Genomic DNA, 15,625 nt, shown 5'->3' on the forward strand with positions numbered 1-15,625 from the left:
CAGTATTTCCCAAAGCAAAATTGACAGCGAAGAAGTGACGTTTTTAATCTCTCAATTACCAGAAGCAACAACTCTTAGTTGTCTTCCATTTGTAACAGTGTCTCTAGCCTCATCTCTGAGTTTTAGATGGATTCCAGTAATAATCATATCAGCAAAATGATCTAAAAACTTACACATTTTGGTTATAGAGCTACATGGATATACTTGGAGAAAATAACAAAGTGATAGTTGTTCTTTTGATTTTTGTTGCTGGGAGTTAAGAAGTCAAGCCCTGTCTTTTGCCTTTTTCCAGAGGAAAAGAGAGTTGATCCCAAGGAGGTCCAACTCCTCACAGCTTGGTAAAGCTGCTGGCAGCTCTGAAATTGGCATCTGCACTATCTGTTAGCAGTTCAGCAGTGGTTTGAAAATTGTTGGACCACCTAAGTAAATAAAATATCCCACCTTCCCCCAAACCATGAAAAAACATTCCCCAACTTCAGTTTTCACCTTTCACTTAGTGCTCCCTATTTGGTGCATTTTGATTCTAGACTCATTTGTGGTTAGTTTACAAATGCTTCTATAGTTAATACTCACTTGAAAATAGTTCAAACATTGGAATGTAGACATGGCCACTTCTTGCCCAGCCTTCTTCCACTTCAGTATTGGAAGTGAGACTGTAAAAGTGGACCAGGATGCTGATAACTGCTGTTCCAGATTATTACTAGCAGCTAAGAAGAAATAATGTGCATAATTTTATTTTAATATGTAGATTTTGTACTCACTTTACTGTATCAAGTGCTGAATCCCCAGCTAACTTGCAGAAAAAAATTAAGGTATTGGGATGATGCAGAGAAACAGGAGACAAAAAAATCTCTAGGCTGAGGGACTTAAGCAACCTCTTGTGCTGACTGTGCATGTAAGCTGCATTACTGATAAATCACCAAGTTCTGTTTTTTCTTATTTTTTACATGGGTTGCTGTATTCCATTGGATGTCATGATAAAAATAAAACTATAGAATAGGATACAAATATATACATGAGACTTTGCAATTAAATTTTGCCAGCCACTGCAGTGGTTTATATAGAAAGGGGTTTTATACAGAAAGGGGAAACAAACAGAAAGAGGCTCCTATAACTGAATTGTGTGGACACTTGTTATAAGCAGAACTGTTAGGAAAAAATCTTGGTAGTATTGTTTATAGTGACAGGTCACCTTCAAATCTTATCTTCCACATTGAGGCCAGAAGTGAAACACAGAAAAACTAGTCATCTCTGGCATAAAGGGGACTTTTAAAAGATATTAAATTTGTTGAGACAGAAGACTTAGGTATAAATCAAGAGTTATTATAGCTGCTGTTTTATAGGATCATTACTATGAAAAAGTGTTTTAGAAAGTTGCAAGCATGGGTAAGATTATGAAGTTATTTTAGTCAATTCAGAAGATTTAAAAATAACATTAGCTTTGTTTTTGCACCACAGGCTGACTCTCAAAAAGGCAAAGAATCAACAGATGTCCACGCAAGCACATCTGAAGGTAAAAATAACCTTGGTTATCAGTATTGCAATTACTCTAGATCAATAGTTTTGCAGGCTATTTTACAGCTTTCTGTTTTACTTCATTTGTCTGTAAAATGGATATAAATACATGCCTTCTGCTTCTGCTATGAGACTCAACTCATATACCTTTTAGAGGAATTCAGATGAAATTGTTGTGAGTCTTGGTAAAAAAAGGAAAGTACCACAATGAAATGCTATTTTACTGGCACTCAATTCCTTTCACTATTTAGTGGCACTAATTTCTTTCACTGTTTTGGTTGGGGAGGTTATATGTAGATCTTAGACTGAATTTGTTCACCTGAGTTTTCTTTTTGTGTTGTTCTCCTAAGACCCTAATGTCACTCATGTTTCCATCTGGACACGAAGCAGTCATTTAAAACGTCAGAAGCTAAGCAAATACAGACAGAAACCTGGCCTTGAAGCTTCCCAACGAGATGAGGAAAATGCTCTTCAAGTGTCCAAAAGCAGGTACCAGGAGCCCATTTTTACTGAAATCTTATTTTGTTGCCTGGGCAGTCACAAACTACATTAGTCTCAGAGTGTGCAACTGGTATTTCTCCTCCTTTCTTCCTACTTTAGTTGCTTGATTTTAAAATTACTAAAAGTAAAGTCTAATGCAAGAAAGCAAGAAAGGAAAGTTTTTTGAGTTTTTTTTCTTTGGTTTGGTTTTGGCGGGGTTTTTGTTTGTTTGTTTTTTTTGGTGTTTTTATTTGTTTGTTGGTTTTGTTTTCCTTAGTAAAGCTTGGATTTCCTTTTCCTCCCCATTCTTGTCCTCACTTCTGAGGGATTCCCCTTATAAGTTCCTTCACAAATTTGAAGTACACATGTATTTACACCTACTGGTTTCTTCTGTATGTGTTCTGCTGAAGAAGCACTATGCTGGAGTTCTTCCACCCTGCCCTGTGCTGGTCACATGCAGAATCTGGACTATCACTTGACCTATTTTTCCCACTCAGGAAGGATGCATAAGCAGGCCAATAGTCCTCACTCTCACCACTGGTGTACATGTCCAGCCCACCATTCTATTACTGTCTGAAAACAGCAAAAATGCTGAATTCACTCCAACACAGGCAAATTAAGTAAGGAAGAAAAGGAAATAATGAGCTTTAGTGAAAGAGATGCAGAGACGACCTTTGTACTACTTGTCTTGTTAATGAATTTATTAGGCTAGACATGTAATCCAGAGAACAGTATATACAAGCATAAATGCCTCACTATGTATTTTCTTTGGCATGGGAATAAAAGGATGTGAAAGGAAAGACCAGGGATTAGACATCTAATCTGTAACTGTAATTAAAACAGACTTGGCCTGTTGAGTATTTCTATGACTACAATGTTATTGCTGTGGCATTTAAATCAAAATGCATAAACATAAGAAAACAAGTATTTGGGCAGCAAATGTGGCTCACTAATGTATGTTTACAGGGTGACCTTGAGTTTTATTTCAGATATAATATTTGTCTTAACTGGATGTTTTTACAGAACCTGGGTTGTTCTTGGTGAGGATAATTTCCACTCACAGAAATACTTCAGAACAATGTGATCTGTTACTGAGATGCAGTAAATCTGTACTGAAAGTACCCCAGTGCTGTTTAGTATTTCAACCTGGCAGTTACACATTCTATCCTGGTCCTGTTTTTTCAGAGCTGCAAAACTCATTTCCTATGGCTAAGGGATACTCACCTTTACAATAACAATCTCTTTTTTTAGGAAACAGAGAAAGCAAAACCCACAAAGCTTCATATGAGGCATTTCTCAAGTGGGAAAGTCTATGGCAAGTTTGTGGTTGCAGGAGGAGGGTGGGGGTGAATTCTGTGAGAAGATGCCAAGAACTTCCCAACGTGTCTGGCAGAGCCTGTGCCAGCTCCAAGATGGATTTGCTGCTGGACAAGGCTGAGGTGATGATGAGAGGAACTTTTGGGATAACATATTTAACAAAGGGAAAAAACCATACCAAGCAAAGGCAGCTACAGCCAGAAAGGAGAGGATTGAGACTGAGAGAGAGCTCAGCAGGTGCCAGGGCAGTGAAGAAGGAGGGGCAGGAGGTGCTCCATGTGCTGGATTCCCCTGCAGCCCCTGGTGCAGTCCACAGCAAAGCAGCTGTGCCCCTGCAGCCCATGGAGGAGCAGGGATCCACCTCCAACCCCCTGAGGAGCCCACGGTGGAATCAGTGGATGCCCAAAAGTGGCTGCAACCCCATGGGAAATCCATGGTCCTGGCAGGACCTGTGGCCCCATGGAGAGAGGAGCTCACGCTGGAGCAGGTTTCCTGGCAGGATTTGTGACCCCATGAGGGTCGCACGCTGGAACAGCCCATCCCTGAAGGATTGCTCCCTGAGGAAGGATGGCATGCTGGAGCAGTCTGTGAAGAACTGCAGCACCTGGGAGGGAGCCACACTGGAGGAGTCAATGATGGAGTTCCTCTTGTGGGAGTAGGGGAGGAGTGTGAGGAGGAAGGAGCAGCAGGGACAACCTGAGATGAATTGACTGCAAACCACTTTCCCTTGTGCTGCTGGAGGAGAGGAGGTAGAGAAAATTAGGAATGAAGTTGAGCCCAGGAAAAAGGGAGGGGCAAGGGAAGGTGGGGTTTTTAAAGATTTGTTTTTAATTTCTCATTTCCCTAGTCCTGATTGGTAAGAAATTTATTTTCCCTAAGTTGAGTCTGGTTTGTCCATGACAGTAATTAATAGATGAGCAATCTCTCCTTGTCCTTATCTCAACCAGAAGCCTTTCATTTTATATTTTTTCTCCCCAGGCCAGCTGAGGAGTGACAGAATGACTTTGGTGGGCAGCTGGCATCCAGCCAGGGTGAACCCAACATAGGTGGGAAGGAGCTAGATGGTATTTTTTAAGGGGGTGCAAGGACAGTAAGTTTTATTGCTGCTAGGCCCCCATTTATATGTCTTAGCAGAGACTTGTTTAACTGGAAATGCTTGCATGTATCATGGTTGCTGCTGCTATCTCTGAGGTAAGCACAACTTGAGTTAGTACATTTTAAAAACAAAGATAATTTAGCAAAGAAATTCCTGGAGCCTGTATCAGTTGCTTGCCTTCTAAAAAAATAGGTGCTTAAATATTTACTGGAACTTGACTAGGGGGTTCCAGAAAGACTCAGGACTGTGCAGGTTGCTTCAGAGAGGGCAGAAGAAGGAGTGTCTAATTTTTTTTGCTCATGGCTAGTCAATGGTTTTTAATGATGCTTTCTGTGTTATATGTAGTAACAAATTTTTAATATGAGCTAATTTGAAAAACTGTTGACTGACTTCTCCTTTGCATTTCAAGCATTTGCTTCTAACTCATGTGGGCTTACTTAAAAGGCTCTTCCCTGGGCTACAATTAGAGGCTTCATTGTGATTTAAATTAAACAACAACAGCTTTTTTATTGCTGAGCCTCTTTTCTCTGCCTGAATTTGTGCTCTGAGATGGAAAAGATGGCAAGTCTAAGCTTTACCTGGGGCAATGAGAAAATAACAGAGTATACAGAGATGCTGCAGGTGGCTTTATTACCACCATACCAGCTGTTATGCTACCAGATTTATAGCTGTTATGCTATTAATGTTGTTGTGGCATAACAGCTGGAAAATAAGAATAACTGCATCTTATACTGTAGAGGTTCAAATCACCATTTATTAATAACTGTGACAGGAATTGGAAGACACACTTGGAAATAACTACACACAAATATTTCAGCACTAAATTGCTAGCAACCATAGGAAGTAGGATGAAAATACAGGTGGTATGTGCATTTTTATCTGATGCATGGAATAATTAGATCCATTGCAAGACCTTTCAGATAGCAGAAAGCAGAAGTACTCTTTTTACAGAGGTTTGATATAGCAGAATTGAAGGCCCTAATTTACATTCTCCAAGCCATGTAATGCTTGGGTTTTTTTTCCCCTACAGTTGTTTCTTACCTTTTAATGCAGCACTCTCAGCTTCTTTATGGCTGTAAAGACACCCATATCAATTAAATTTTATTACTTATTCCTCATTTACTCTAAGCTGCTTTGGAGTCCAAAACTTCCTTTCTGTCCCTGAAGCAGTTCTAAGGATTCTTGGTGCCAGGGGTGGATTTCTGTTTAATTGCCTTCAGTGGGACATGGGCAAATGCTCAGCTATCCTGGGTCTGAACTGGTACATTCATGTGCTCAAATCAGTAGGAGGTTAACTATGTTTCACTCCACTTATATTTGAAGGGAAAATTATCAAAAATATCCTTTGTTCCTATGCCAAACTTAATTTCTTCCTCTTGTGGAGAATTCTGTGTGGTACAGAAGATATAAGATATATAGATGTAGATATAGATTAGATAGATAGATAGATAGATAGATAGATAGATAGATAGATAGATAGATAGATAGATAGAGGTGATGTAGATATAAATGGTACATAAGGCTGTAAAGAAGATGCATCTGAAGGAGTAAAACCATGTATGTCACAAAAACAAAAACAAAAACACCAACAAAACAAACCACCACCAAAAAACCACAAAAACAAAAACAAAAACAAAAAAACAAAACAAAAAAAACCCAAAAAAACCCACAAAAAACAAAAAAAAGGAAAAAGAAAAAAGAAAAAAGAAAAAAAGGGGAAAAAAGCTTGCTTCAGAAAAGTAATCTCAAGTAATTGAATAAACAGATGATGCTGTGACTTGAATAGGGATAACACACAGTTGTTATTGTAAGAAGTTGGAGTGACTTCTCTGACTTTTGTATTGCTAACAATATCCTTAAAAATAGACTCTCAGTTCCCAGCTGTGGCATACAACTGCTAACACTTCATCCCTCTTTGCAGAATACAGTTGTACTCTGTGAAACCATGAGCAGGCTTTGGTGGTTTGTTTCTTTTCTAGGTCTCAGATTCCAGAATTCTGTATGGTAGAGCAGAACCAGAAAAGCATGTGTCTCTTGGCATGCAAGGGCTAGACAAGTCAGTCTGTTGAAGACAGAGCTGCCTCCATTAACCCAGCTGGAGCAGGACTCAGGACACTCAGCCAGCAGAGCAAGCATTGTCTCTGCTTCATTTCATTAGAGCACATCAACATTATAATTTTCCAGACCAGCCAGCTAATTGTATTATCTGTGTTGTTTTTATTGGCTGAAAAATCATGGCATTCTCTCTTATGGCTTTCTTAAATTAAGATTAATTTAAAGTCTGTGTACACAGATCTTTGGAGCAGACACAATATGTCTTCAATTAGTGCACGTCTTGTCCTCATTTGAAACCAAGGCGGCCAAATCAGCTTGTGCAGTAATAAAACCATAGAGCTGAAGACATGAAAAACTGAGTCATCCTAAAATCGAGTAGCTGTATCATTTTCCTTCTCTGCAGTCACTGAGGGGATAGTTTTACATTCGGTTTCAGAAATCTGAGACATTTAATAAAGCAGAATACCAAGAAGAGCAGCTATTCAAGAAAGATTTATCTGGAGCACTTGCCTGAAAAGGTTTTTTCACTTTTTGGGAAGTGATGTGCTTCCATTTCAGTTGTTGGACAGACATGCAGACCACAGGCACCATCACCAGCTTCCCCAGTGCCTCAGAGGCTGCACTGTCCCCTGCTGAGGCTCTGCTCACTGCAGTCACTGGGTGAGGGGGCAGGAGAGGTGGCCTCTGCCCCACCACTCTGGAAATATCCCTCTGGGCAGTGATCCTACCTGGCAACGTGTCAAGGCCACTGGAGTGGACTTGACAGATGAGCTCCAGTGTTTTACAGCCTGGGGAAGGAGAGGATGCAAGGTGTGGGCTGCATGGCTCCCAAGAAGAAACACCACTCAGGCATGCAGACCTGTTCCCCTCAGATGGCCAGGCACAGGAAGTGGAGGTTTGGGTTGTGATAAAGTGAAGTGCACTCTGAAAGCCAGTTTAACCTGCAGCAAGAACTCATTTGCTTAGCCCAAGAATATTTGGCCACCACTTCAACAGAGGAGTTTTTTCTGCTGTTGTATTTCTACTGTTTGTGTTTGCTTGGGGGTTTTGACAGATTTCTTTTTAAAATCTGTTTTAAATTTTTCACCAACTGTACTCTTGAGTTCCTCATGCTGTTCAAGCCCAGCTGAGGGGTAGAATGACACGATTTGATGTCTCCAGGTGCCTTTCCATAGACTTATATTTTCCAGGTAGCATAAAGTATTGTTCACAGAAAGTTTAAAATGAAATGTTTTCTGTTAAACAAGTGGCACTTTGCATAGTGTCTGAGAGAGATGGCTCTGGATATCCACTCTTCTGGCAGCTGGTGCCTCCTCCTTCAGCAGAGGTGTGATGAGAACCTTTGCACTGATGCAAAGCAGTTTAATTGCTGGGCTGTAAGGGGAAAAAACCTCCACTCTGTTTTGGGTGCTGTTAACTCAAAACTGGCTCAGCTGGCAGCACTGGTGATCAGGTTGTGTTTGTCCACACAGCCAGGTCACAGGGATGTGAGAGGCACCTGCTCACACAGCTCAGTTGGAATTTGGCTGTTTTTGCATGCAGTAAAGTAGTGATGCCATCCTGCAGTGGTGTCAAGACAAAGGGTAGGGCACCCAGGAACTCCTCTTAGCTCCAAGGCTGGGATGGGGGTAGGTTTGAAGGCTGGGGTGCCAAACCAGGGAGGGTTACACAGCTGCTGGGTCTTTCCCTGCTGGGTTACTTTGCTTCACTGGCCCAGCAGTCTTTCAGTGGATTAATTCCCCTTTCTTCTGGCTGCTGGGTAAGTGCTGCTGCAATATCCTTTTTATTTCTGTTTTCTTTTCGAGTCTATTGTTGTGATCAACCATTTGTCCTTTTGTGTGATGTGTACAAAAAAGCAATTCCATAAGCATCTCCTTGCTGAGAAGTCCTGGAAGGCACAACTGGGCCATTATTCAGTGCTGCAGTTGACCCTGCTGATGGGAATGAACCATGTGCTGAATTTTTAATGGAAGCTGAGTTATGGATGAGTGACTTGACCAGATAAAAGTAAAATAGCACCCAGAGAGAAGGGAAAGCAGCCAAAAAGAAATTATGTCAGTGCTTCTGATAAATGGAAATACCTGCCTTTTTTAACCCCAAGCAACTTGATCTTGGGCCATAAATGAGGAAAATGAACACATGAGCTACTACATATTTCTTAATCTAGCAGGCAGAGATAGAATGGAGGTCTAGTGGTAGGAACTAGATGGTGGCAGGTATTCAAAATAAAATTGTAACTCATTTTCAGCAAAGGAATTTGACTTTAGAACAAATTGTTAAGGAGTATGTTTGATTCTTTGTCATATGAAGATAGTTTAACAGTAATTGCAAGGCTTGAAATGGCAATTGCTCTGATTTTTCATGGTTGGTACTATGCAAAAGGCAGGCTACATTTGCTCAGGGCTGCAGATATAATCACAGAACCAGCTTAGGAAAAAAAATACAGCTAAAATGAAGTGGGAATGGGAGGTGCTCCTACTGAGCATTATCAACATAAATGGCCCTTGTGTTAATTAGCACCAGTGATGGTGGTCTGCACTTAAAAGGGGTTAGCTGAATTTCTCCTGCTCTTGTTCAATCAGCTGAAACCATGCCAGGGAGAGAAGTTACACCTGTTTAGCAGTGTAGTTTATCCTTATGCAGTTTAATCTTGTGAGGACAGAGAATAAACAGCAAAAAGGATGATCACCTGTACAGCGCATACAAAAGCAGCTACATCAGTAACAACTCATAAGCCTAATCAAAGGTATCAGATCAATACAAACAGTTCAGTTTAAAGGTCAGAAGGTCTGAGCTCCACTAATCCAGCTGGTAACTATGGCCCTGGGAGTTTTGAGGGCTGTCAGTCACAGCTAATGGTTTTCCTGGGTTGTGGATGGGGGAAAAGTCTGGGGCTGGCACTTGTGATTGCTGCTCCTGCAGCAGCAGAATGCTGCTTGTGAGATTTTATGCTACAACCTTCCATACTCGTACACCTACTCAGAGTGAAGGGAAGTCACCAGCTTGTGATGCAAACTCAGTCTGAAAGCCAAGATGAAGTTTTTGAAGTCATATGTTACTGAAAAAGCTCTAACTGAAGTGATGGAGAGGCAGTGTTACTGCACACTCACACCTGCATTCCTCCTTGGTGTAAGGGAATCACTTTCTCTCCCAGCACAATCCCACTTCAGACATCAAAGTGTTGCTCTTGGCTGTTTGTTGCCTCCACAGGGATCCCCTTCTTGCCACCAGCTTGCCTCAAAAATTACGAGTCTTACTCAAAGGCTTCTCAGGAAGCCTTGAGAGTCACCAAGCAATTTTTCCAGTTCTAGAAATTTTTCTTCCATTTCCTAAAACAGAATTTTAGACTTCAGTTTTCCAGACTCCGTGGGGACCCCCTCAGAGAAAGATTACAGTTTAACTAAATATTGGGAAGAGAGAGAAATGGCATCAATGAGCCACAGAAGTAAAATGTAATTTCCTCCTGTAATTCAGGCTGTTGTTTCGGGAGCATGCTCCAAGGGACTGATCCCTTCCTGCTGTGGCTGCAGCAGCTCAGCCCATTTTATTACTTGTTTTCTGGTGTCAGAAATGCCTTCCATAGCAAATCAGTTTTACATGATGAAAAATATCCTAAATTTAATGACTCTGAAATGGCTGTTGATGTGTAAGGGCAATTGGAGTGTTTGTAAGTGGACAGTGATCCTGCAGCTGCACTGGACTGATCAACTGGTTTCTCCCCATGGGCAATCTGCATTACCCTACATTTATAAAATGTTTGTTTCACAACCAAATTGGTTAAAAATAGTTCTGTTTGTAGATACTACTGTGAGATGAGGACTTCTTTATGAAAACAGTCTTCCTTGGATCTATAGGTGAAGAAACAGCAATTTTTGAGGGCCTGGATATAGCCGAAACAGTACTAATGTCTATATGCTGTTTTTATTGTGCTCAAGTGAGCCACCTTTTAAGTGGCATTTGTTTTGTCTTTGTCCCCTCCCATGTCTATACAAAGATATAAATACAGGCAGTCCCTGAATTTTGTAGTTTTGCTATTGCAGGTAACCAGATATGAGAGCAAAGCATGAAAAAGAGTCAAGACATCACAGGTGCAGAATATTTCTGAAAAGAAAGCGTTTAAAAGTAAAAGAAATTAATTTCCTTGTCTTCTCCTCCAACAAAGCCATTTAAATAACATCAGTTGGATGATAGTTACAGTTAGAGTTGAAGCAAAACTCTGAGCTTGATATGATATAATATGAGGTTTCAAGGAGGTTACCAGTCAACTTGTCAGAAGACTTCTGCTGAAACTGTTGTTCTACAGAATCCTGGTCTTCTGACAGGACTATTTCCTCTGCAACCATTTTGACTTTCTTTTGGGAAAAAAAAAAGTTTTAAATGTTTTTTTAAAAACATTTTAAAGTTTAACCTGGGCTTTATTGTTGTTTGAATGTGGAAAATCTCAGGTTTCTGGGTGAAACATTTTCTCTGTTTCTCAGTGAAAATATTACCATTGTAATAAGTATTGTGCTACTGGAAGTGAATCTATGTGCAAAATGTGTTGAAGAACAGAAGTGTTAATGAAAGTTATGCAAACAAATCTCAAGAAACATTTGACCAAATATTAATAACTTGATCACATGCATATACTCTGAAAATCCTCTCAAAAATATGTTTATTCTTCTGATGGCCCCTTTTCCACATCCTTCCCTCCTGACTTGTCCTATGTGGACCTTCTTTCTGCATTTGTGGCTGAGTAAATTCTGCTCTGCAGCCTGTCTGTGATACCACTGGATCACACAGACTCAAGAAGAATTAATTACCAAGCATAAATTGCCTTTGACCAGGGGAAAGAAAAATCTGTTTTTCATATTTTTCACATGTGTGGCCTAAAATAAGCAAGAAAACAGTTTGAACAGTAGCTAGGATGTTGGACTTGGCCCCCCAAAGAGCATTGACAGAACTGGACTGTTCAGAATACATACTGAATGGGATGTCACCATTTAAAGTGCAAATGGATCTTGCAAACCAAGCCAGCAGTAAATAATAAATAAACCTCTATTAGGATGTGAATCTCTGCAAAAATCCTGTGGCTCTGTGTATGGGTGTGCATGTCCTTGTTGCCTTGCTGCCATGAGTAAACATTTGAGTCACTACTTGGCAAACAGACTTTATCTCGGGCCGTGTATGGTGAATAATGCAACAGTTACCAATGTGATATGTATTTCTAGATGCTGAAAGTTGTTTTTGGTTCAATAATTTATGAAAATTAATCATGCTGTCTCCATCAGCCTTGGGAATGTCTGCAGCATGCATCAGCCCACAAGGTCACTCTGAGGATTTTTGTGTTTCTTGCTTCATATTGGCCTCCTCTTACAGTACTATAGACAAAAAAATCTCTGCTTGGTATATTCTGCCAGTTAATATAGATGGGTACAAAGAGATGTACATGTGTATGTTTTCATTGCAATCTCATGGACCCTGATTAGGGGCTTCATGCCCTTATTTGACCTGTCAAATGTTTAATTTGTGTTTCTTTCTAGCCTACATAATTGTCTTGCAGTCACCTAGAAACCCACAGAGCAGCTCTTGTGCTGCCTGTGGGGACAGAGCTGCTGAGCAGCAGACTTCAGTAAGACTGAGCTTGTCTAAAATAAATATGATTTTAGGCTTCAGAATCCGGGGGCAGCAGGACTCAGGAACATGAAGTCCATCAGGAAATGCACGTAAGAAGCAAATGCAATAAATCCTGCTGCAGCTGCACTGCCCAGGCAGACCCTAGAGGCTCCTTTGGAGGACTAACAAAGTTATGGCCAGTGCAGTCTCCTAATAGCAATTTGCTTATTATCTGTCCACGCTAGCTTACATTCACCTTGCTCATGTGCCCTTCCTGAAGTTATCCATGGTTTTATAGGCTGGAAAGCACCACTGCTTCTCCTGTCCCAAAGGATGTGGTTGTTGTTTGGGGAGCCTGTTCAGCTCTGCTCCAGACTGCTGGAACCCTGGTCACGAAAAATTTTAGACTTTCTATACCAACAAGCACTAACCCCCCCAAAACACTACATTAAATCTAAAGCCATAAAAACCCTTCCAAAATTAAATAATAAAACTAAGATTATAAGTGTGAAGTTTAAATAAAAGTGTGTAATGCCACATAGCAAAAAACTTAGAGTTTAAAGTTTTAAAATATATTAATATGTGCATAAAACAAAACAGGAGTTTTAGAACAAAAGTTAATCCTTCTTTTTTACTTTCTTCTTCATAAGTCTAAATTGTATTTTGTAATTACATAGAAAAGTCCACATTACAAACCACAGGTAGTTAGTTATTAAGTTAAAAGTAAAAATAATTTAATTGTCATTTCTTAATTAGACAATTCATCCTTAAGAAACCTTGTAAAGAGAAAGATAAAAGCCATTTTTAATTTGTTAGACAGAAGTGCTATGAAATCACAGTTTGTGAGACTGTAATATAAATAAGAATTAATAAACCTCTAAGTCCAAATAAGAAATACCATGTCACGTATTTAATCCGAACCCTAAAAAAAATCCCAAAAAATGGAACAGCAGACGTGCACTGTCATGAGAAGGGACTGTCACCCTTCTGCCTATAATCCAGGTGTGCCAGGTGTGCCCTTAAACAGCCGTGCAGCTCAAGCAGTGACTCTGGTTGCTGGCCCAGGGAGCAGTGTAACTGAGCTGAAAACAAATCTTGGAAAAATGACTGCATCAAATGCAGGCAAAAAGATAAACAGTAAGAGGAAGTGGAAAACTACCAGGAGGTTTTAATTCCTGGAAATCACTGGTCTGGGTTCTGTGTGTGATGCTCCTGTGAATTTCACATGAGGGGCTGGCTGTGACACACAGCATTCAGGGCAGTTTGCCTAACCACAGGCTGCAAACAGAGGAGTTTGCAGGAAGGGGAAGACAAAAAACCCCAAATAAGTGAGCTGGCCATCTTATGCAGGACAAATGCATTATGTAGCAAGTTACTGACTTACCAGGCCTAATGCTTCCCTTCACTTTTCATCTTAGACAGCACTGATAGGAAAAGCTATCAGGAAAATGCACTGAAAAACAATGTGTCACATTTTGTACACTTAGGGAAAGGTACTCACTGTGTCTTCCTGAAGCACATGGTAATGACCTGAAAGAGTCACTGAAAGATTGGTTTAGGCTTGGCCTTATCTCAAGGAAGACATATAGGGAAGGTCATTTATGCACCTTTTTTAATAGGGATGATTTTACTCTTTGATAGTTCATGAGAGCCCTCGTGAACCATCTGGAAGGAGCTTTGGTACAAAAATCTCATCTAGTCATCTCTTGAAAACAGTGAGTCAGCCAGCGACGGAAGCAATGCAGAAACACGTGTAAACAAAACTGCTGCCTTTGCTCTTGTGAGTGTCAGTGCTTCAGGGGGATGAGAAGCAATGGTGGTCACCCAGGGCACCCCTTCCAAGCAGCAAATGCCATTTGCAAAAAACATCCATGTGGTTTTTCAAGTGCAAAGCTTGGGACAGCTTCCCCACAAAATGGGGAGGTGTGTGTGTGTCTGTGTGTCTGTGTATGTTTAAAGCATGCCAGTCACCTTGGTGCTTTGTATTGAGTTACCCTTTTGTGTTTTTTTTTTTTTTAATTGACATTCTGCCATGTGGGCTGTAGTTTCCTTGTGCTGTATGTGACTCAAGTTGCTCATCAGGGCTGCCTTGAGGAAGATTTTATGGCTATCTTGGTTTGGAAAGACAGGTATCTGTCAGGGAAAACTGGAGTTTCCCTTGGAATGGAGAATGTAAAAACCCCTCCCTCCAGATTATTACAACTTTGCAGTTAGGAGCTTTCAGGCAAAAATATGGGAATAGGAATAACAGTTCTTTACTAGGAATATTAAAAATGCAAATCTAGTAATTAAAAAACCCCAAGCAAGTAACAGACAAAAGTCCTAGAAAACCCTGATGGAGTCAGGAATACGACCTGGCACCCTGCTGGCCAGGGTGTTGGAAGAAGTCCAAATAAATCCTCCTGGAGTGACAGATGTGGTTCTGTTGGAGCAGAGATGATCCTGTAGACAGGTTCAGTGGTGGTGAGATGAGTCCAGTCTTCCTCTGGGAATCCAGTGGAAAAGAGGAATGTCTGGGGTCCCTGTGTCCCCATTTTTATCTGGGTAGGAATGGTTGGCTCCTCCCCACTGGGTGGAGCATCTCCCAATGGATGATGGAATGTGTCAGTCACTGTGAGCCTCAATGGCCCATGAACAGAAGATATCCCCGAGGGTGGGCAGTGGTGACAGAGATCACAAACACTGCCCCACCTGGTTTAACAGCTGGGCTGTTATCAGAAGGCATCCACCCTCCTCCCCCTGGAGTTACAAGAGATAAAGAAAAAAAGAATCCATCCCCCAACTGCTTTCTACAGATGAAATAGAATACAGGTGTTTTTGTTTTTTTTTTTTTAATTACATAAAGCAGGACAATGGCTCACCTGAGATATTTGTGTGTGTATCAATGTATAATAATGTAATCCACTACTCATCCAGCTCCTTAGGCCTGCACTTAGTGGGTGTTGTCAGATGGAGGGAAAGGGGTGTCTCTGCTTGGCCAGACTTCTCAGATTTGGAGAGATCACTGTGCCAGGCCTGTGCCATACTGCCCTGGGTCTGGCTCTCTGTGGGTTTGCTCTGGCTGGGCCAGCCCCTCAGAGAGGGCCTGATGCCATGCAGGTCTCCTTCTCCTCTCTCCAGGTGGAGAGTCTCTTCTGTGCTCTGCCTCCATGGACTTGAGCCTTTGCATTTTCTCTTCCTACAGAAGCTCAGAGTAACACACTCAGCCCACAGCAGACGTCCTCAGCCACAAGAATAATGTGCTATCCTCCAACCAAAGTGTAAAAATTACCACAGGGACAAGATGATAATTCATTTGAAGTTAATTTGCTCCTTTTCTGCCACAGTTAGAGCATTTATCTCAAATTCTGTTCTCTGGAGCTTACATTAGGGCTTACCAGGTGCTCCCATGTGAAAAATAAATGGGATCCTCAGTGAGCACAAAGGCTGATGTCTTCAATTTTCTCCTGTTCCTGAAGCTTCTCTTCAAAGCTGTTCAACCTGAACAGCTTTGATGCATCTTCTTTGATGCACTGTCTCGTGGGAAAGAGGTGTGACCTAGGGAGGTTCCAGGTGTGACTGAGGTAT

General features: G+C 41.0%; 1 protein-coding gene across 4 annotated transcripts in view; it reads left to right on the plus strand.

Moving 5' to 3' along the window:
- The window catches only part of LOC134564580 (soluble lamin-associated protein of 75 kDa-like), a 70,797-nt gene that overhangs the window by 28,682 nt on the left and 26,490 nt on the right, over positions 1-15,625 (plus strand). For 3 of the 4 annotated variants that reach the window (XM_063423474.1, XM_063423471.1, XM_063423472.1), the window contains exons 9-10: positions 1,459-1,513; positions 1,866-3,218. In XM_063423474.1, coding sequence (XP_063279544.1) covers positions 1,459-1,513; positions 1,866-2,068 — 258 coding nt within the window. In that variant the 3' untranslated portion in view covers positions 2,069-3,218. Of the gene's footprint in view, positions 1-1,458; positions 1,514-1,865; positions 3,219-15,625 lie in introns of those variants that run through there. The other variant, XM_063423473.1, reaches the window with a different exon arrangement.

The sequence above is a fragment of the Prinia subflava genome, chromosome Z, assembly GCF_021018805.1.
Source record: "Prinia subflava isolate CZ2003 ecotype Zambia chromosome Z, Cam_Psub_1.2, whole genome shotgun sequence".
Classification (NCBI taxonomy): domain Eukaryota; kingdom Metazoa; phylum Chordata; class Aves; order Passeriformes; family Cisticolidae; genus Prinia; species Prinia subflava.